The sequence below is a fragment of the Salvelinus namaycush genome, chromosome 42 (assembly GCF_016432855.1).
Source record: "Salvelinus namaycush isolate Seneca chromosome 42, SaNama_1.0, whole genome shotgun sequence".
NCBI lineage: Eukaryota > Metazoa > Chordata > Actinopteri > Salmoniformes > Salmonidae > Salvelinus > Salvelinus namaycush.
Window position 1 is genome coordinate 9,370,862 of NC_052348.1, and position 21,396 is coordinate 9,392,257.

General features: G+C 46.6%; 1 protein-coding gene across 1 annotated transcript in view; it reads right to left on the reverse strand.

Moving 5' to 3' along the window:
- Positions 1-21,396, reverse strand: part of LOC120034736 (teneurin-3) — a 115,402-nt gene that overhangs the window by 5,921 nt on the left and 88,085 nt on the right. Inside the window, exons 18-26 of the mRNA XM_038981339.1 lie at positions 18,009-18,241; positions 15,438-15,592; positions 11,226-11,327; positions 10,867-11,040; positions 10,013-10,623; positions 7,516-7,691; positions 6,375-6,610; positions 4,224-4,520; positions 70-295 (exon numbers count right to left, since the gene is read on the reverse strand). Coding sequence (XP_038837267.1) covers positions 70-295; positions 4,224-4,520; positions 6,375-6,610; positions 7,516-7,691; positions 10,013-10,623; positions 10,867-11,040; positions 11,226-11,327; positions 15,438-15,592; positions 18,009-18,241 — 2,210 coding nt within the window. The remainder of the gene's footprint in view (positions 1-69; positions 296-4,223; positions 4,521-6,374; positions 6,611-7,515; positions 7,692-10,012; positions 10,624-10,866; positions 11,041-11,225; positions 11,328-15,437; positions 15,593-18,008; positions 18,242-21,396) is intronic.

The window sequence follows — 21,396 nt, forward strand, 5'->3', positions numbered from 1 at the left end:
AGACGAGACAAAGACGTTAGACATACTCAACACATAACACAACCATAACAGTTCTGAAAGTTGTCTGACCTGTCCCTAGGTGGGCCACTCTGAGGAGCTGTCCGTCTTCGCTGTAGTCGACGGTGACCGAGGCGTTGCTCTCCGGGGGGTTGTAAATGTTGCGATAGTAGCCCAGGGAGCGGATGGTCTGCATGGTGTGACGGGCCACCGAAGGCATGGTGACAGCAGACAGGCGGTCCAACAGGTCGTAGTCAAAGATGTACTGACGCTGGCTGTGGAGCAGGAGCACCATGGACTGGAGGGAGGAGGATGGAGATGGAGGGAGGAGGAAAGGAGAGGAAAAGAAGGATGGAGATGGGAGGAAAGGAGGAGGGGGAGTGATGGGAGGAAAGGAAGAGAGAGAGAGAGAGAGAGAGAGAGAGAGAGAGAGAGAGGAACAATTAACGGCACAATTAATTAACTCTAATGTACATTTCAAATTCCAATGTATAAACCAGGTATTAACATTCCATTTCCTGAAAGATTTTCTCTCTCTCTCTTTCTCCCTCCTCCTTCCGTTCCTCCCTACCTCTCAGTATCTAAACGCATAACTCTGTTAAATGCACTCCACTGCATTAATTCTACAGTGTTCTGTAATTATTGGCCTTTGCTGGCACTCTCCTTTCTTCTCCTCCCGTGTGTGTGTGTGTGTGTGTGTGTGTGTGTGTGTGTGTGTGTGTGTGTGTGTGTGTGTGTGTGTGTGTGTGTCTGTTTGTGTATGAGTGCATGTGTGGAGTAGCGTAGGGTCTACCTACTAATCTAATAAAGGTAGGCACCAGCGGAAGTCACAATCACTTAGCCAAACAGCAGGTAATTAGCTACTTTGCATAGCGGCGGGGGGGGGAGAGTGGAAGTGGATGGTTACGTCTGAAATGGCACCCTGTTCCCTATGTACTGCAATACCTTTGACCAGGGCCCATGGGGCTGTGGCTAAAAGTACTGCACTACATAGGGAATCGGCTGCCATTTGGGACGCAGTCGTTATGCTAGTTAGCGGACGGTTGGTCGTAATTTCAACAACAACATTTTTTTTACTGAAGAGTGAGGCCCATAAGTAGGAAGTAGGAAGGTACGATGAATAGCTGAGCAGAGAGCACCTTAGTGAGTCAACAACAACAACAACACTCCAGTCCCTCCAGGATTCAGATATGCATCTCTGTCTGCCTCAGTGCCTTAATGTGTGTGTGTATTGTGTGTGTGTGTGTGTGTGTACGCGGCGGTTTGTTTGTGTCTCTCTCTCTAAAGAGGGAGTCTGCCTGGAGGATCCTTCACCTTGTCTGTCATACATGGACAGACATTAACACAAGCTCCCCAGGCACTGTGTTTGTGTCCCTGCGTATGTTTGTCTGTCTGTTTCTCTGTATGTGTGTATGTGTCTATGTGTGTGTGAGTGTGTGGGTACTGTGGCAACACATGTTTGGCCGGGGATATTTCTCTTGCTGGTCACTCTGCCAGAGCTCTTGGCTGGCAGGCAACCACTGGGTGGGTGGGTGGTGTGTGTGTTGTTGTGTGTGTTTGTGTGTGTGTGTGCAGGCAGGCAGACGACGACAACCGGGTGGGAGGGAGGGTGTTGGGGAAACCATACATATTTAATGAGCGAACAGACAAAGGCACACACTTTTCAGCCCTGTTTCAAACTTATACTGAACTGAAATATAAACAATTTCAAAGATTTTACTGAGTTACAGTTCATAAGGAAATCAGTCAATTGAAATAAATTCATTCTGCCCTAATCTATGGATTTCACATGACTGGGAATACAGATATGCATCTGTTGGTCACAGATACCTGAAAAAAATTAAAGTTTAGGCGTGGATCAGAAAGCCAGTCCGTATCTGGTGTAACCATGATATGCAGTGCGACACATCTCCTTCACATAGAGTTGATCAGGCTGTTGATTGTGGCCTGTGGAATGTTGTCCCACTCCTCTTCAATGGCTGTGCGAAGTTGCTGGATATTGGCGGGAAGTTGAACACGGCGTTGTACACGTCGATCCAGAGCATCGCAAACATGCTAAATGGTTGACATGTCTGGTGAGTATGCAGGCCATGGAAGAACTGGGACATTTTCAGCTTCCCGGAATTGTGCACAGTTCCTTGTGACATGGGGTTGTCTATTATCATGCTGAAACATGAGGTGATGGCGGTGGATGAATGGCACAACAATGGGCCTCAGGTTCTCGTCACGGTATCTCTGTGCATTCAAATTACCATTGATAAAATGCAATTGTATTCATTGTATCTAGTTTATGCCTGCCCAGGTAGCCTAGTGGTTAGATCGTTGGACTAGTAACCGAAAGGTTGCAAGATTGAATCCCCGAGCTGACAAGGTAAAAATCTGTCATTCTGCCCCTGAACAAGGCAGTTAACCCACTGTTCCTAGGCTGTCATTGTAAATAAGAATTTGTTCTTAACTGACTTGCCTAGTTAAATCAAGGTAAAATATATATATATTCTTTTTAAATAACCCCACTGCCACCATGGGCCACTCTGACATCAGCAAACCGATCGCCCATACACGTGGTCTGAGTTTGTGAGGCCGGTTGGACGTACTGCCAAATTCTCTAAAACGACGTTAGAGGAGGCTTATAGTGGAGAAATGAACATTCAATTCCCTGGCAACAGCTCTGGTGGCTATTCCTGCAGTGAGCATGCCAATTGCACGCTCCCTCAAAACTTAAGACATCTGTGGCATTGTGTTGTGGGACAACATTTCTGGGATCTTTTATTTCAGCTGATGAAACATGGGACCAACACTTTACATGTTGCGTTTATATTTTTGTTCGGTGTAGTTTATTTGTCATTATGTAATACGTAACCTCTGTGATCGTCTCTACAGTTTGTCCTGGAAGTGAGAACGGAGAAAAGTTTCTGCTACTCTGGGGAATCAGCCTGGGATCTCTCTCTCTCTGCGTCCCACGCACCCACCCACCCACCCACCCTCTCTCTCTCTCTCTGTTCCACCCTCTATCACTTGCTCTATTTCTTCTCTCTCTCTGTTCTCTTTGTGTTGTGTCCCTGTGGCCTCCCCATGCTGTCTAAACCCTGGCTCCAGCCTCCTCTCCCCTGGGTCTCGTTTCCATAACTCTGGTCTTCACTAGTCCCTCTTAAGCCATCGCTCTGTACACTAACATCCACAAACAATGTCCGTTTTATCTCCCTGCTGTTGCTCTCTCTCTCTCTCTCTCTCCCCTCCCTCTCTTTGTCTCTCTCTCTATATACCCCTTACTACCTAAAGGGAATATGGTCCTTTTATAGCCTGTGCAGATTCCCTTGTATATTTTTCAAAGCATCTTTCCTGTTTTGACACTCATAGCTTTCAAGGGGGCCTTCAATTACTTTTGTGGCTTTTTTATTTTTCACTGTTTTCATCTTCAGAAAATAACCTTGTGTTTTGTGTGCTGACAATGAAAATAGACGACTATTCCCACCACTAATCCTTTTGTCACAGGAGACGCGCCGGTCTCTACAGATTTGAACAGCTCGTCTATGGGTAAAGAGGGACAGAAAGTGGTTGTGTTGGTGTGTGTGGGTGTATGGGTAAAGCTTACTGGGCGTGCATAGGGGAGAATCACAGTGTACTTAGCACCTGATGCTGTAATGCCAGGGTGACGGAACACTGATGCTTCAGCACACAGCGGAGTGGAGTTTAAGGGTGACATTTGGACAGTAAACAAGCGGCCCTGCGTTTGATTGACCATACCGGTTCAGCTACTCACCAAAACACTAGTTGGAATGCAATAGATCGGGGATGCAAGTGCATTCACACTAAGTCATCAACTACTTTTCCACAATGTTTTTGCACCGTCAATATGGGGTGTTTGCTGGTGTTGCTGATCATGGCACCAGAGTGTGTGTATGCGTGTGTGGTTGTGGGTTTTCAGCTGGCAGCACGTTCCCCAACTGGCAGCATGTCTTGTGAGCAAAAAACACAAAAGACTGTAAAAACACCAGGAAATCAGCTCCAAGTGATTTTAATTGAAGAAATCTGTTCCCAAGTATTCCCACGCATAATAGAGATATATGTGATCGTATATAAATGTAAGCAAGGTTTGAAATGATTATGTTTTAGTCAAACATTATATCTGTTTGGGCTTCTTCCGGTCAATCAGTCTACAAATTATGTCCCGGACCCCTGACCACCCGGTCCAGATTCTAGTTGCTGATCCCTAGTCTAGTTCCTACCTTATCCAGGTATGTATAACTCCAGGTCTTTCCATCGGCGAACACTCGGGACACAATCCTCCCTTGACCATCGTACTCCACCCTCTCTGTGGTGGGACCCCTCTGTAGGCTGGTCACCTGCCCCGTGCTGGAGTAGGTAAGGTTGACTGACAGCAGCTTACTGCTTGGGACCCACAGAGTAGGGTGGCCCTGGGTGTCATACACGATCTTCAGCAGGAACTTCCTGTGGTCGTCGTAGATCTTTTCTGTCCGGAGAGTTCGGTCGTAATCCACCGAGAGAAGGTTTCTGCCATTCACCTTTAGAGAAAAGAAGAAGGGTTGGACAGTTTTAACTTAAATATTGTAAAAATCCAATAAAAAGGTTTGCAGTCTAAGGAGTAATGTTTATTAACAATACATTATTTCGACTTTATTCAGATGATTCGGACAGATTGCTGAACTTTTAAAACAAAAATCTAACAAACACACAGGAGAAATTGTGAAACTGTGAACTGAACCGGCTTTCAAAGTAAATTCCCGACACAGAACCGCTATTTATCGCTTCCCAATGACTCCGCTGTTTGTTTAAACCGCTGTTTACCGTGATCGATTCTCAAGAGCGACACTAAATTCATTTAAGGGATTTTTAGCATTCGATTAGCCGTTATTGTGAAGGGAGATTAATTAAAGTGAGAGACTGGCTGGCGTGTGTTCAAACTCTTGCTTTTGACTGCTTTCATAAATTACCCCCCCCCCCCCCCCCCCCCCCCCCCCTAGGAATTCAGCGAGGTGGAGAGACCGAGAGAATGAGAAAGAGAGAGAAAGAAAAAGAGAGAACCAGAATGACAGAGAAAGAGAGCGAGAGAGAGAATAAGAATAATATTGTGGTGGTAACCATGCAGAATCTCTCTCTCAGTCTAGTGGGAGCCGAGACTCATTTGAAGATGACAGGGGCCCTCGGAATGCCGCCGAGACACACCGAGACACTAGCCAACAGAACGTGACCCCGGCCTCAATTTATTCCCCATAAGAAAGCATGTCACTTCCTGCTGGGATGGATGCCGTGGGGACACCCACCTAGCCTACATGCCCGCACCCCCATCAGGTTTTCATGTTGCCAGCAAAATGAGGGAACGAGAAAAAAAACGAGAAAAAAACAGCAGAGGATAGATGTCAATATGGCCTTCATGTTTTTGTTGTTGAACGCGAAGGCCCCTGATTCCTACTGGACATTCTTCAGTAATGAGACGAGGAGGCTGAGATCCAGACAGAAACGGGATGAGTCCCAAATGCCACCCTACTCTCTACATAGTGCACATACAGTGTCCCTATGGGTCTTGGTCAAAAGTAGTGCACTGTATAGGGAATAAGGTGCCATTTGGGACATACAGAGAGCAGTCTATGGAGAGAGAGATGAGGACAGACACTAGGAGGAGGAGTGGTTAATACCTCGGAGACCAGCCCTCTTCTCTGACAGAGGGAACGGCTCAGAATATGCAACCCCACCAATAGATGTAGCAGGAAGTGTGTGTTTGTGTCGTTGTGTGTCCCATCCATGTGTGTGTCCCATTAGCTTTAGTTCACATACAGGAGGCATCAGATATGGGAATTAGGGAATTAACCCTTGAGAAGTCAGCAGGAAAACAAAACCTTTTCCTTTTGTTGGATAGATGGTAATGACTTTCAGATATTGTTTTTGATGTTGGAAGAGACAAAACAATATGGCATCGTCGTCCCTCGCTAACCGCTGACAAACTGTCACTAATTTGAGCCGTTTAGATGGTGATAACGAGGAGACGGAAACGTTGACAATGAACCGAAGACTATTTGATATGGAAAATAGTCTCACTCCTTTTCAGTGGTTAAATCCATATTGTAGTTAGCGACAAACCCCGACCAAGACCCGTCCTATATTGTAGCCGATGTTTGAATGATGTCGTGACAGCAAACATTTTTTTTAAGAAAGCCCCAACCTCCATATCTGCCTACAAAACAAAATGGCAGCTCCTCTTTAGCCTTATGCCTAAACCTAAATCAAGACCAAATACCTCATTTACCTCTTCGTATATTTTGATGATATAGCTATTTGACTTTGCGGCTTAAACAAAACAACAATCCAAATAAAATGGCCGCCACTCTCCTCTTCCTCCCGCCATCATCCTCCCTTCTCACCCTGAGCTTCCTTCCGAACACGATGACTTTCCCCCGGGTCTGCTCTTTGCGGAAGCGCCACTCCACCAGGTTCTGCCCGTTCTCCCCGGGCAGCGTCATGTTCCTCCGTGCCACCGTGGGGTTGGCAGCGCCCGCCAGGATGTGGGGCTCCGTCTGGTAGTGTGTGTCCATCCCGTTGGCATAGATCACCCTCAGAGAGTGGTCGTAGCCCACCTGGTAGCTGTTCCTTAGTTGGTCTATGGTGGAGAGAAAGAGAGAAAGTCGAAAATGTTTTAGTTCGAGTCCTGAATGCTGATTGGCCGACAGCCGTGGTATATCAGACCGTATACCATGGGGACAACATTTTTAATCCTATAATTATGTTGGTAACCAGTTTATAATAGCAATAAGGCACCTCGGGGGTTTGTGGTACACTGCCAATATACCACGGCTAAGGGCTGTATCCAGGTACTCCACGTTGCGTCGTGCTTAAGAACAGCCTTTGTAATATTGTGGAATATTGGTCATATACCACACCCCCTCGGGCCTTATTGCTTAAATAAGCAACATCTGATTTCAGATTTGAGAACCCCATTCTCCACTTCTGTTACATAAAGGATGGAAGATTCCTATGTTGGGCCTGCATTAATAGAACCCTTCAAGGTTCCTCTCCTCTCCTCCTTTCTTCTCCTGTCATTTCTCGTCCACTCCTTTCCTTTCCTCTCCTCTCCTCTCTTCTCCTCATTCTATCTCCTCTCTCCTCTCCTGTCCTCTTCTCCTCTCCTCTGTCTACAAACAGACAGTTACTGTTGTATGATTAAGTATATTGATCTCTGAGCTGTCTTTAATTGATGACCTCTTTAATAATGAAAGGGGATCAGGGATTAATGCCCATTGAGTAATTGGTGAAGTCATTAATATTGTGTTGACGTTCGACTAATCAATGCTGTTGGTTATCAACGTGGCGCATTAATATTCATGACTGGTACTCACAACGTTGAGACACACAGATATGTGTAAACAGACACACACACACACACACACACACACACACACACACACACACACACACACACACACACACACACACACACACACACACACACACACACACACACACACACACACACACACACACACACTCCTCCCCACCTCTACTTACCCTGGACCAGTGTGTAGAAGGAGTCGATGGAGGAGAGGTTAGTGGTGATGCTGACGTCCTCGTCGCGGCCGGACGTCTCAATGTCCACCGTGATGGCCCCGGTCATGTCCCCGTGCAGGTTGGTCACCACCCCCGTAGGGAACGTCACGTTGGTTAGACGACCCTCACTGTCATAACTGGAGGGAATGGAGATAGATAGAAAGAAAAAGAAAGAAAGAAAGAAAGGGGAAGAAGAGAAAGAGAGAGGGAGAGAGAGGAGAGAAGACAGAGAGAGAGGAGAGAAGACAGAGAGAGAGGAGAGAAGACAGAGAGAGAGGAGAGAAGACAGAGAGAGAGGAGAGAGAGGAGAGAAGACAGAGAGAGGGAGAGACAGAGAGAGAGGAGAGAAGACAGAGAGAGGGGGAGAGAGGGGAGAAGACAGAGAGAGGGGGAGACAGAGAGAGGAGAGAAGACAGAGAGAGGGCGAGAGAGAGAGAGAGAGAAGAGAAGACAGAGAGAGAGAGGGAGAGAGAGGAGAGAAGACAGAGAGAGAGGAGAGAAGACAGAGAGAGGGTGAGAGAGAGAGAGAGAGAGAGAGAGAAGAGAAGACAGAGAGAGGGAGGGAGAGAAAGGAGAGAAGACAGAGAGAGAGAGAGAGAGAGAGAGAGAGAGAGAGAGAGGAGAGAAGACAGAGAGAGGGAGAGAGAGGGGAGAAAACAGAGGGAGAGAGAGACAGAGGGAGTGAGAGAGGGAGAGAGAAGGGAGAAGACAGAGGGAGAGAGAGGGGAGAAAAATAGGAAAATAAAGTTATATGGAATTGTTTTTAGAATGTCATACCAAGAAATATTTAGCTATTTGATTTAGAATTTTAAGACCCCTTGAAGTATCCCAAAAAAAATCTATATTTGTATCTTTACTGCTATTAGCCCATACAAACACATTGAATAACAGATTCACAACATGGAACAACAGATACTCCCACCCAAAATATCAAAAGGAAGTTTGTTTTGAAGTGTCTCTCCTATATCTGAGAGATATAAGAAATATCAGGTATTCTTTATTTTATTTACATGTATTTAAGGATACAGTCAGACACTGTAGAACTGTAGTCATTGTGATGTTGAATAGAGAGTTAGCAGGTAGCAGGTTGAGGGGACGATGTATGAATGGCTGCTGGTTTGTACGAGGGGATAGGGGTCAGGGTTTGGGTTCAGACTCAGAGGCAGTCTTTTTGACAAGGGCTCTGTGGTAAAAGTTTGGGGCTATGGAAGCTGTAGTATGGTGGAACACACTGCAAAGAGAACAACCTGCCTGGCTAGCTGACTAGGGCCTTTGCTGTCCCATATGGCTGGGAGTCTATTTTAGTACCTGGAGGGAGTGTCAGTGTGTGTGTGTGTGTGTGTGTGTGTGTGTGTGTGTGTGTGTGTGTGTGTGTGTGAGCTAGCCTACTATCACATTTAGAGAGAGATGTAGTGACAGCCCTGTGTCTGCTGGTGTATGTCTGCTCTGGGAGTAACAAGCACTTTGTGACTCTCTCTGTCTCACACTCTTCTCTCTTTCCCTCCATATTTCCTCCATGGTGACAGTGGGTGTGGCTCCCAGATGAGCTCTCCTCCACACACACACACACACACACACACACACACACACACACACACACACACACACACACACACACACACACACACACACACACACACACACACACACACACTGTATAATTTACAACTATTCCACCATGTGTTGGAACGTGGTGCAAGTACAGTACAAGGTGAAACGGAACAGAACGTTTTCTATGAAGATTTCCCCTGAGTTGTGTGGCGTGTGTGTGTGTGTGTGTGACAGGGTTTTGCTGAGCAGGCATTGTTCAGCCCTTGTCTTACTGATACTGATCAGATGGAAGGGCAGAAAAGATGGCTGCTGGCTCTATAGTATACACACAGCCAATCACTAGAAGATATAGGATGATGAAGGACATCTTCATGCTGTCAGAGTTAGGACTTAAGGGACAAGGGACACTCACAAAAAGGGGGACACTGACACTTCCTTACACAGTCTTAGGGGACAACAGAGGGAGAGAGACTTCTCTTAAAGCAGCTTTCTGAAACACAACCAGTGGGGCAGTCAGTTTATGAGTCAGATTGTCAGTCAGTCAGATAGTCAGTCAGGCAGATTGTCAGTCAGGTAGATTGTCAGTCAGTCAGACAGTCAGTCAGTCAGACAGTCAGACAGTCAGTCAGTCAGACAGTCAGATTGTCAGTCAGATTGTCAGTCAGATAGTCAGTCAGTCAGATAGTCAGTCAGATTGTCAGTCAGTTAGTCAGTCAGGCAGATTGTCAGTCAGGCAGATAGTCAGTCAGTTTATCAGTCAGGCAGATTGTCAGTCAGGCAGATTGTCAGTCAGGCAGATAGTCAGTCAGTTTATCAGTCAGTTTATCAGTCAGATAGTCAGTCAGGCAGTCAAATAGTCAGTCAGGATGGGGCCCCAAGTCTTTGCTGGTCAGTAAGTCCCACTTACTCATAGAAGGTGGTCCATCCTATCTGTATGGTCTTGGTGGCGAGCAGCCCACTGTTGCCGTGGTAGGTGAACAGCACCAGCTCTTGTCCCTGGGCCGTCAGTGTCTTCAACCCGCCATTGGTCCCGATAGTCAGCCAGATCACCTGGTTGTCCGGGGCAACGATCCGCACCGGCATCCGGTTGGGGTCGCGGCGGATCCTCAAGGTGTTGCCACTACTATCCGTCACCGCTGTAACGTCCTCCTCGTTGCTATAGCTGAAGTTGTACTTGTAGTCACCGGTGACGAGAGACATGGTGAACTGGTGGGTTCCGTTGGAATCAAACACGTAGAGCTCCTGGGACGACGGCGAGGCCACCTCGAAGGAGCCCGGGCCGGAAACGGCGGCGCCCGACGGCGGTTGGTTGCGGCGGACGGCGCGGATGCGGATGTTGCCCAGGTCTGCCACGTAGAGCGTACCGTCGGGCGAGACGACAAGCGAGGAGGGCGAGTTGAGGCGGGCGTCTTTGGCGTAGCCGTCGCCCGTCTGGTAGCAGTCGCAGTTGGCGTCGTTCTTGCAGTCGCAGTCGGACAGAGCTCCGGCCAAGGGCGTGATCTCGCCGTCCGTGGACACCTACATGTACATGTAAAGTTGAATTATTTAGCAGATGCTCTTATCCACAGCCACTTACAACCAGTGCAACGAGGGTAAAAACAATGACATAACAATCATTGAAAGATATTCAAAATAGGCGCCATCTGCAAAAACAGCGCCAACAAGAACGACAAATACAACAGTATGTTGTTCTTGGTCTTTTTCCCCCCTTCGTTTGCATCTCATGACATGTTATTGAACTATATTATAATACTATATCACCTGGCGGATGCGGTGTATCTTCTTCTCATCAGTCTCGGCGATGTAGAGCACGCCACTGTAGGAGAGGGCGATGGCAGCAGCTCCCTCCAGCATGGTCTGCACCGCCCGCTTGCCCAGCGTGTATTCTATACCTGGCACCTGGCAGTGCATGGGACGTCCCGCCACGATGCGCACCTGTTGGGACACAGCAACAACACAAGTCAAAGAGGTGACCGGTATCTTGACGAAGGCTTATTCAGCCCCAATGTGTCGGTGCATCCTTCCATCTCGCCTTACCCATCATGCATTGTTCCCACTACCAGCTTGAACTTATTTGTGTATGTAATAGAAGTGCTCTTATGTGGGAGTGTGATGGTCACCTGTCTGTTCTCAGTGATCTGCAGCACCACATTGTTGTCCAGGACATACATGGAATTATCCATGGGGTTGATGGCCAGGGCTGTGGGCCACTCCAGACGAACCTACAGCAAAGCAGAGATTAGATTTATTAGGATCCTCATTATCCGACGCCAAGGGAGACAGCTAGCCTTACTGGGGTCCGACACATAACCAAAAAGACATTACAGACCCCAAAAACACTGAACAATTTACATCCACTTAAAGGAGACGAAAAAGGAATCAACCAGAACCTTTATTAGCCTCACGGGGTGAAAACTCTTCGCAAAAGTTCCGTAAAGATGACAGAAACAAACAAATCCACCCACAAACACAGAACAGGTGAGATGTGAGTCTAGTGCTGCTTTGCACCCCCCCCAGCCCCCCTCTGCCCCCCCCCCTCCCCGAGTGTCTGGCCGTGACACTGATGAAGAAGGATCCTTTACTTCTCAGGACTTATACATTGTGTGCTTCGCTCTGATTCAATTTAAATCAGCCACTGGGTCATTTATTACATTTGAAGACAAACACACACACACACACACACACACACACACACACACACACACACACACACACACACACACACACACACACACACACACACACACACACACACACACACACACACACACACACACACACACACACACACACACACGCAGGCCCACACTCACTTACGCATGCACACCCCGACACACACTCTGCGAAATGATGCGTTCCCTCATCGCCTGAGGGAAGCAACTCTCTGCTGGCAAAACAAAGAGGAGAGAGAAAGAGAGACGTAAACGTTAAAGTTTTATTGTCTAAACGAGACCTCTCTCTCATTCTCTTTCCATCTCCCGGTGGAGGAGCAGGGTATGCTGGCGGACAAAATGTGATGGTAAAAGATGATATGAAGAGAACACACTCCCGCCCCCCAGGCCCAACCACCCCCCAAAACACACACTTCTGCACCATTAGTGTTGTAGAGCTCCGGGCACAGCGGTAGTTAGGGATCTGCTGTCTTCGGCCCTGGACCCGACGTCTTCACCTCACCCCCGACCCTGAGTGACCTGGCAGGTTAAGCGCCTCGGCGGAGGACCATTAAAAGCTAATGACGCTTTTAGCCTTCAGCTCGACCACATGAAAGCTCTTCCCTGCCAGTTACAGACCATGCATTATACATGGCTAAAGCTGCACTATAAAGAGCCACTATTTGGGCACTTGGTACCATGCAGTGACTGGAAGACAGACTGTGTTTCTTACTTCACCTCTCAAAGTGCTACAAATACTTAACCCCTGCTTTTTCCCCTGTGGAAATGGAAGTGGAGGAAAATGAAAAGACAACAGGGCGTTCCTGTCTATTCAGATGCCCAAAAACATCAGTTGGTAGCCACTGCAGAGCACGGCGGAGTTCAATCGTCAACTTCTCAACATAGCTCCTGGAGAGAGAGAGCTGGAGAGAGAGAGCTGGAGAGAGAGAGTTGGAGAGAGAGCTGGAGAGAGAGAGTTGGAGAGAGAGAGCTGAAGAGAGAGAGCTGGAGAGAGAGAGCTGGAGAGAGAGAGTTGGAGAGTTGGAGAGAGAGAGCTGAAGAGAGAGAGCTGGAGAGAGAGAGCTGGCGAGAGAGAGTTGGAGAGAGAGAGCTGGAGAGAGAGTTGGAAAGAGAGAGCTGGAGAGAGAGAGTTGGAGAGAGAGAGCTGAAGAGAGAGAGCTGGAGAGAGAGAGCTGGAGAGAGAGTTGGAAAGAGAGAGCTGGAGAGAGAGAGTTGGAGAGAGAGAGTGGTATAGCCTTGAAAGCACTGAGGCTTTGGAGGGGACTCCCCTCTCTACAGTACAGCATGTGTATGGGAACATTTTATTTCATACCCCCGCCATGTTGAGGTGACAGTGGTTGGAGGTTGCAGTGTAACGCGTGGATGTGTTTCTGCTGCCTGTTTTAACTGACACAGAGCTGTCTTCGGTTTGTTTTTGCTCCATTGAGTCCCAGGCTGCTTCCCGAATGGCACCCTATTCCCTATTTAGTGCACTATCTAGGGAATAAGGTGCCAGTTGGGACGCAGACATACTTCTTCTCCCTCCCTGGCTGGCTGCGCTACACTGTGTCTCTTCCCCATTCTTCCCCCCGGACCCATGGGTACTGCATATATGTTCCTCTCTGAATAACTCAACTCTGTGTTTCTCTCTCTCGCTCTCTTTGTCACTGGGGACTCTCTCCCTCGCTCTGTGATTGTGACCGTGCAGAGGAGGAGAGGATGAGAAGGAGGAGGAGTGAGTCCAAAGAAGAAAGGAAGAGAGGGATGGAGAGATGGAGAAGAATGATCTGAGTGAATCTGTCTCTGGGATGTCTCTGTCTGTTTTGAGAGACGGGGAATCAGAGGAAGTGAGGTGTACCGAGGATTGATATAGGGGTAGCTCGGGGAAAACACACACACACACACACACACACACACACACACACACACACACACACACACACACACACACACACACACACACACACACACACACACACACACACACACACACACACACACACACACACACCACTGATCTAGCTAGCAGTGGAAGGCACAGGGGACTCAGAGACAACACAACAAATACCTGACTTGCCCACACTGGTTATGCATCACATTAGTTCAGAACACTGTCAATATACTGTCAGTCAGAAAAGTGACATTCTCTTGGGCTCTCAGTTTGGCAACAAACATCAACGAAACGACCACCATCTAGACAGCACCATCAGTAGCCTATCACTCAAGATAACCCACTTCAGTGCTTCCCTAAAGCTCAAAATAGCCCATTCTGATTGGATAATCCAGGAGAAGCGCCTAGTAAGACCTCCAATAGGGGAGGCCACTTTCAGGAACAGTATTATGATTGACACATCCTATTCCCTCTTAATCCTCAGATGATTCCTGTCTTTCAACAATAAAGTGAGATCCAAACTGTACCCTGAAATACCTGGAGTTGGATTTGGCCCTTAGAAAGAGCTGAGGCTGAGGGCCATAGTGCTGTCTGGGGTTGGGGTCAGTTCCATTTCAATTTGGCAATTCAGGAAGTGAACAACTGTAAAACCTCAATTAGACGCCGAGTTTCAGATGATCACCTGTCCCTTTTAATAGCTGAGCAACTGCACACATTTCAGCAAATAAAAGTCTCTTTCAAATAAACGGCGGGTCGAAATGAATTGTTTATGAGGTTACCATGAATTACCATGAATTGTTTACAAGGTTTAATGCTTGATTTGTTACATCGAAAAATTATGACAATCAGTTTGTATCGCCAATAATAAACTGCTAGCCATTGGCTGCTAACAGCTGAGAACTGCTAGCCATTGGCTGCTAACAGCTGAGAACTGCTAGCCATTGGCTGCTAACAGCTGAGAACTGCTAGCCATTGGCTGCTAACAGCTGAGAACTGCTAGCTAACTGGCAAGCACAAACACAGTCAAGAGCCCTAGAAATCGTCCGAACCGACGAAAATGCACAAGGAAACGTTTTGAATGTTTTTTTAGATGTAATAAGACAAAAGAAAAGTGACACAGTGTGTAAATGATAACACATTAGTGCAGGAAATGTGCAAATGAGCAAAAGCTGTGAGCACTAAGGAAATAGGGTCAAATAAAAGCCTGTTTCTAATAAGCACCTGTTGTTTTTAGTGATTTAAGCAAATAAACACCCAGGCTATTATTTAAGTTTTCTAGTTAAAATTGTTTTTTTCTCATTGTGTCATTTCAGTTTACTTCCTGAATTGGTTGAATTGAAATGGAATCGTCCCCAACCCTGGCACTGTACCCTACGCCATAGGGCTGAGTTCAGCTGTGTTGGTTGACTGGGGGCAGGTTTGGGGTATAGCGAGCGGCCAGCAGGGGGAGCTTTAGGCCTTTAATAGGCACTGCCACTCAGTAGGGGAGAACAGAACACACACTGGCTGGTTCTCTCAGATGAGACAACACCCCTGTCAATACTAGCCAGTCACACCATCTACTACAGTCTACATCAAAGAGGCTATATGGACTGAATGTATATTGCCAAATTAGCACTTATATGGTTTCAAAATGCTTTAGATAGTAAGAGTGACAGAACCATGTTTGTATATGTATGGCTCTGAACGATGACTCAGGGCCGCCATTAGGATAAAGTGAGTCCAGCAAACACTGGAGGTTTGGTGTGTGTTCGTGTTCAGGTGGATGTCCCTGTGTGTATGTGACCCACCTGTCTGATGTGCATGCTGGTGTCACAGGTCAGGGGTCGTGCTGAGGTGAGGTCGTTGGAGCCCAACAGGGTGGAGATGATCCCGTTACGATCCACCTTCCTGATCATGGTCCCGTCTACGAAGTAGATGTACCCGTTCTTATCTACCGTAATACCTGGAGTAGTGGAACAGAGAGGGAAAGTGATGAGAGGTAAGAAGTAGATGTACCCGTTCTTATCTACCGTAATACCTGGAGTAGTGGAACAGAGAGGGAAAGTGATGAGAGGTAAGAAGTAGATGTACCCGTTCTTATCTACCGTAATACCTGGAGTAGAAGCAGAGAGATGGAAACTGAGATATTTGGATGTACAGTAAACATACCTGCGTACATGCACATTCAGTACACATTCAGTACACATTCAGTACACATTCACACAGACATACTATACGCACATACACACTCCCATGCACACGCATGCACAGCACCTGCCGGTCTGTGTATGTACAACGTGTTCGTATGAGTGTGGCTTGGGCATTTTTCAGGTCACTGCAGAAGGAAGCACCCTGTGAATAATTCACATTTTGATGTCTAGTAGTGAATTATTTCACAGGGCAAAAGAGGAAGGGAGGAAGGGGGGAGGGGAAATAAGCCATTTTCAGCGCTGTCTCTGCATTTAAAAACAAAACAAAATAGGAACAATAGAATATAATCAAATCAAATGTGTGAATCCATAACTGTCTCTATTTTGGGGACGAGAGTCTAGAAGAGAGGAGGAAGAGAAGAAAACACCTATGTTTCTGGTGGGAGGGAGGGAGGGAGGGAGGGAAGGAGGGAGGGAGGGAGGGATGGAAGGAGAGAGGGAGGGATGGAAGGAGAGAGGGAGGGAGGGAGGGAGGGAGGGAGGAAGAGAGGGAGGGAGGGAGGGAGGGAGGAAGAGAGGGAGGGAGGGAGATGGAAGGAGAGAGGGAGGGAGGGAGGGAGGGAGGGAGGGAGGGAGGGAGGGAGGGAGGGAGGGAGGGAGAGGGAGGGAGGGAGGGGCAGGGGGGTTAGTTCATCTTCACTTCTGAGAAACAGACTGTTGCCATGGTTGCGACAACAGCGGCTAAAAGCAACTTCTCTCCCTCCTTTCTCCTGTGTGTGTATCTGAGGGTCCGCGCTCCTGAGGCGGTGTGTGTACCTGCTCCGCTGCTGATCCTGTAGGGAGGGGGGGGGGGGGGGGTGAAGGGAAAGAGGGATGGGAGGAGGGGGAGAGAAAGAATGGATGGGAGAGGAGGGGTGTTAAAAAACCCTGCCGCATTCCGCCATGACCAGCAAGCTAATCAAAGGAGAGACAGATGAAGAGAGGAGGAGAATGGAATGAGAGGAGGAAGAGGGAGGGAGGAGAGAAGAGAGGGAGGAGGTGATAAGAGACACTGAGTGGAGAGGGTGGGATGAAAAGAAGGGAGAATAGGAGAGGAGTGGCAAGGCTGAGAGGCGGCATGTTGTAAATGAAAAAACTCTCCCTCTCTCTTCTCTCCATCCCCCTCTCTCTCTAAGCCATCTGCTGCTAGCGACGGCTCGCTAACATTTATTTGCATTTCTCTACTCTCTCTTTCCCTCTCTCACACGTTACCGCCCTCCTAATGGTCTTCCGACTCGCTCTCTAACTGCAGTTTAACAGGCAACTGTGTGCGTGTGTGTGTGTGTCTAAAGGCTCTCTCCATTAAAATCTAGACTAAAAGCTTGTGCCTGCCAAAATCTCCCAGCTACTGCTCAGCCACCTCTCACCTCATTACCGCCGGGGTGTGTGTGTGATAGTCACACCTGTGGGTTACAGACAGGTTTTATGGGGGCTGGCTGGTGCGGTGGGACAGACAGACTGACAGATTGCCTGAAGTGGAGTGTTGGAGGCCATACTAAGCAAGTATGTGGGAAGTTTCTGTCAGTCTGAGTCTGTGTGGTTGTGTTTAATGCCATGGTAGTATAACGGTAGTATAATGGTAGCATAATGGTAGCATAATGGTAACATAATGGTAGTATAATGGCAGCATAATGGTAGCATAATGGTAGCATAATGGTAGCACAATGGTAATATAATGGTAGTATAATGGTAGTATAATGGTAATATAATGGTAGTATAATGGTAATATAATGGTAGTATAATGGTAGTATAATGGTAGTATAATGGTAATATAATGGTAGTATAATGGTAGTATAATGGTAGTTTAATGGTAGCATAATGGTAGCATAATGGTAGTATAATGGTAGTATAATGGTAATATAATGGTAGTATAATGGTAGTATAATGGTAGTATAATGGGGATAGAAGCTTGCGGGGTAAGAGTGCTAAAGCCTTTTACCAAGGGCTGGTCTGTTTTTCTCTACAGGGAACTGTGCATGAATTATATGCCAGACCATATAATATGTGTGTGTGTGTCTGTGTCTGTGTGTGTGTGCGTTTTTGTTGGTGTCTGTACCAATGTCCTGTGTAGTTGTGTGTTTCTCTGTACAGGGCACTGTAAATGTATTATGTCAATCATTTTGTTGTCTGTACCAATTTTCAGCATGTGGCAGTGTGTGTGTGTGTGTGTTTATTCCTCTGTCACCCTACCTTTGGGCCCCATGAGGAGGGCCTCTGTGGCCTTGCCCCCGTCCCCGCAGCGTGCCTCGTCGAAGGGGGGACACTGCTCCCCGGTTCCTGCTACCACCTCTCCGTTCTGGAGCAGCTCCTTGGTGCCCGTCAGGACCTTGGGACGGTAGATACGGCGGGAGTTGGTGTCTGACACGTACAGCTGCCCCGTAACCGGGTCCGTCGCCAGGTAGTACCGGTGGGCCGGGTTGTTGCTACGGAAACCAAAGTGGAGGAAGAGTTGACCATTAGGGACAGTGAATTGCGACACTACAGAACTCACACTACAGCCACACTTCACATAAAGATACCGTACCACCAACATGGAAACTAAACAAATGAACACTGAAAATGACAGAAGGGTTCAGACCAGAGGGAAGATGAGAGGGCAGCGTCCATTTTGTTTCTGTGGCACATCATACTAGAGGTGTTAGAGGTTCCACAGTGGCATATGGCCTCAGCCGGGGTGAACCTAACGCGATGCGACTGCCGATCACTATCGTCTGACGCGCTCCTAATGATGCCCAGTAACCTGTCACATTTGCTCCATCATCGCCTGCTTGGTGAGCTGGGTGCCGGCGGTTGCCGTAGCGATTGATGAAAGTCAACAACTGATCAACGGGCGTCAATTAGGACGGCTTAAAATAGGGGGAAGGACCCAGACACCTCATGCCAAGGACAGGCTGGCTGTTTCTAATGACACACTCATGGCTAGAGAGATCGAGAGGGAGAGAGACCGAGAGATACAGAGAGAGACACTGTATATAGACATAATATGACATTTGAAATGTCTTTATTCTTTTGGAACTTTTGTGAGTGTAATGTTTACTGTTAAATTTTTATAGTTTATTTCACTTTTGTTTATTATCTATTTCATGTAAACATATGTTTCCACTGCTAATAAAGCCCTTAAATTGAAAATTGAGAGAGAGAGAGAGAGAGAGAGAGAGAGAGAGAGAGAGAGAGAGAGAGAAAGAGAGAGAAATGGCCTATATGTTATATAGCCAAGATAAACAGAATAATATATATATATTTATTTTTTTACATTGGAGGAAAATCTACTTTTGAGGCATTTGACTGTCTTTGCACTTTGCTCTCACTGACAGTCCACTGTTCTCCTAGTGCCCACTTCACTTGCAGGTAAAAGTAGACAGGAAAACATTCTGGGAAGTAGCGAACACAGAAGCTTGGCTTTGAATATGAATCTGTCGTCAGCGATTACTCAGTAAGAGCGAGAACGGTTACGAACGAGTGTCGCTTCGGGCAGGAGTAAAGAAACGGGGAGACAGACACCCCCACTCCTCCATATTGAGGTGAATCTTTACATTTCTTTAACAAATATGACGAGGCAGGTGTTTCTTTGTCGCTAAGGGCTAAAGACAAGAAGGATTGACACGGAGGCTAACACAGAGGCAAGCAGATAATAAGAAGCTGAAGGTCAAAAGAAAACATCATTGAATGATAACAAATGTGTGTGGGTGACTGTGTGTTTGCATGGATCCTCCTTCGTTAGAATGGTTCTGAGGAGGTTTGAGGTCAATAGTCTCTCCAGTTTACAAAGCTCAGCAGAGCAAGGGAGTCAATAACGCTAGTCTTAATGACACTCCCAAATGGAGCGAGACGTCTGGGTGTGTGTGTGTGTCTGTGTCTGTATTGTGTGTGTCTGTACCGTGTGTGTATGTGTGTGTCTGTGTCTGTGTCTCTGTACCGTGTGTGTATGTGTGTGTGTGTGTGTGTGTGTGTGTGTGTATGTGTCTGGGTGTATGTGTGTGTGTCTGTACCGTGTGTGTATGTGCATGCATGTGTGTGTGTGTGTGTGTGTGTCTGGGTGTATGTGTGTGTTCCTGTACCGTGTGTGTATGCGTGTGTGTGTGCGTGTGAGGGCCTAGGATGAATGCGTCTGACACTAAAGGAGTCTCTGTGATGCATTAGACGGCTCGCAAATGAATGGCCCCAAAATGGTTATTAATTCATTACCATTAATTCATAATGGAACATTATTATTGTTACCCTGAAGTATTGAGGAATGAAAGAGTGGGCTGGGGACCCATTTCTATTTTCACCACTACTGCTACTTTCTATTTTCACCACTACTGCTACTTTCTATTTTCACCACTACTGCTACTTTCTATTTTCACCACTACTGCTACTTTCTATTTTCACCACTACTGCTACTTTCTATTTTCACCACTACTGCTACTTTCTATTTTCACCACTACTGCTACTTTCTATTTTCACCACTACTGTTACTTTCTATTTTCACCACTACTGCTACTTTCTATTTTCACCACTACTGCTACTTTCTATTTTCACCACTACTGCTACTTTCTATTTTCACCACTACTGTTACTTTCTATTTTCACCACTACTGCTACTTTCTATTTTCACCACTACTGCTACTTTCTATTTTCACCACTACTGCTACTTTCTATTTTCACCACTACTGCTACTTTCTATTTTCACCACTACTGTTACTTTCTATTTTCACCACTACTGCTACTTTCTATTTTCACCATTACTGTTACTTTCTATTTTCACCACTACTGTTACTTTCTATTTTCACCACTACTGTTACTTTCTATTTTCACCGTTACTGTTACTTTCTATTTTCACCACTACTGTTACTTTCTATTTTCACCGTTACTGCTACTTTCTATTTTCACCATTACTGTTACTTTCTATTTTCACCATTACTGTTACTTTCTATTTTCACCATTACTGTTACTTTCTATTTTCACCACTACTGTTACTTTCTATTTTCACCACTACTGTTACTTTCTATTTTCACCATTACTGTTACTTTCTATTTTCACCATTACTGTTACTTTCTATTTTCACCACTACTGTTACTTTCTATTTTCACCGTTACTGTTACTTTCTATTTTCCATGACTTTCTATTTTCACCATTACTGTTACTTTCTATTTCCCATGACGTTCAATTTTCACCATTACTGTTACTTTCTATTTTCCATGACTTTCTATTTTCACCATTACTGACACTACATTCCCAGGCACAGTTATTCCCCATGGCTACATTATCATCATGAGGGAATGTTCTTCATCTCCTCTGATCATTTTCCAGATATCCCACCCCTCTCTTTCTCCTTGCTGCTGGGTCCCCATCAGCCTATGATGACAGCACAGCACATGACGTCTGACGTATTAAGAATAGGCCTGATTTAGTGCAAACCAACGCTAGTCAGGGACAAAGACAGAGAGAGAGCACCTCTGAGCACCACCATAGTTCCTCCTCTCCTCTGAGCACCACCATAGTTCCTCCTCTCCTCTGAGCACCACCATAGTTCCTCCTCTCCTCTTCTCTCCTCTTCTCTCCTGAGCGCCACCAAAGTTCCTCCTCTCCTCTGAGAA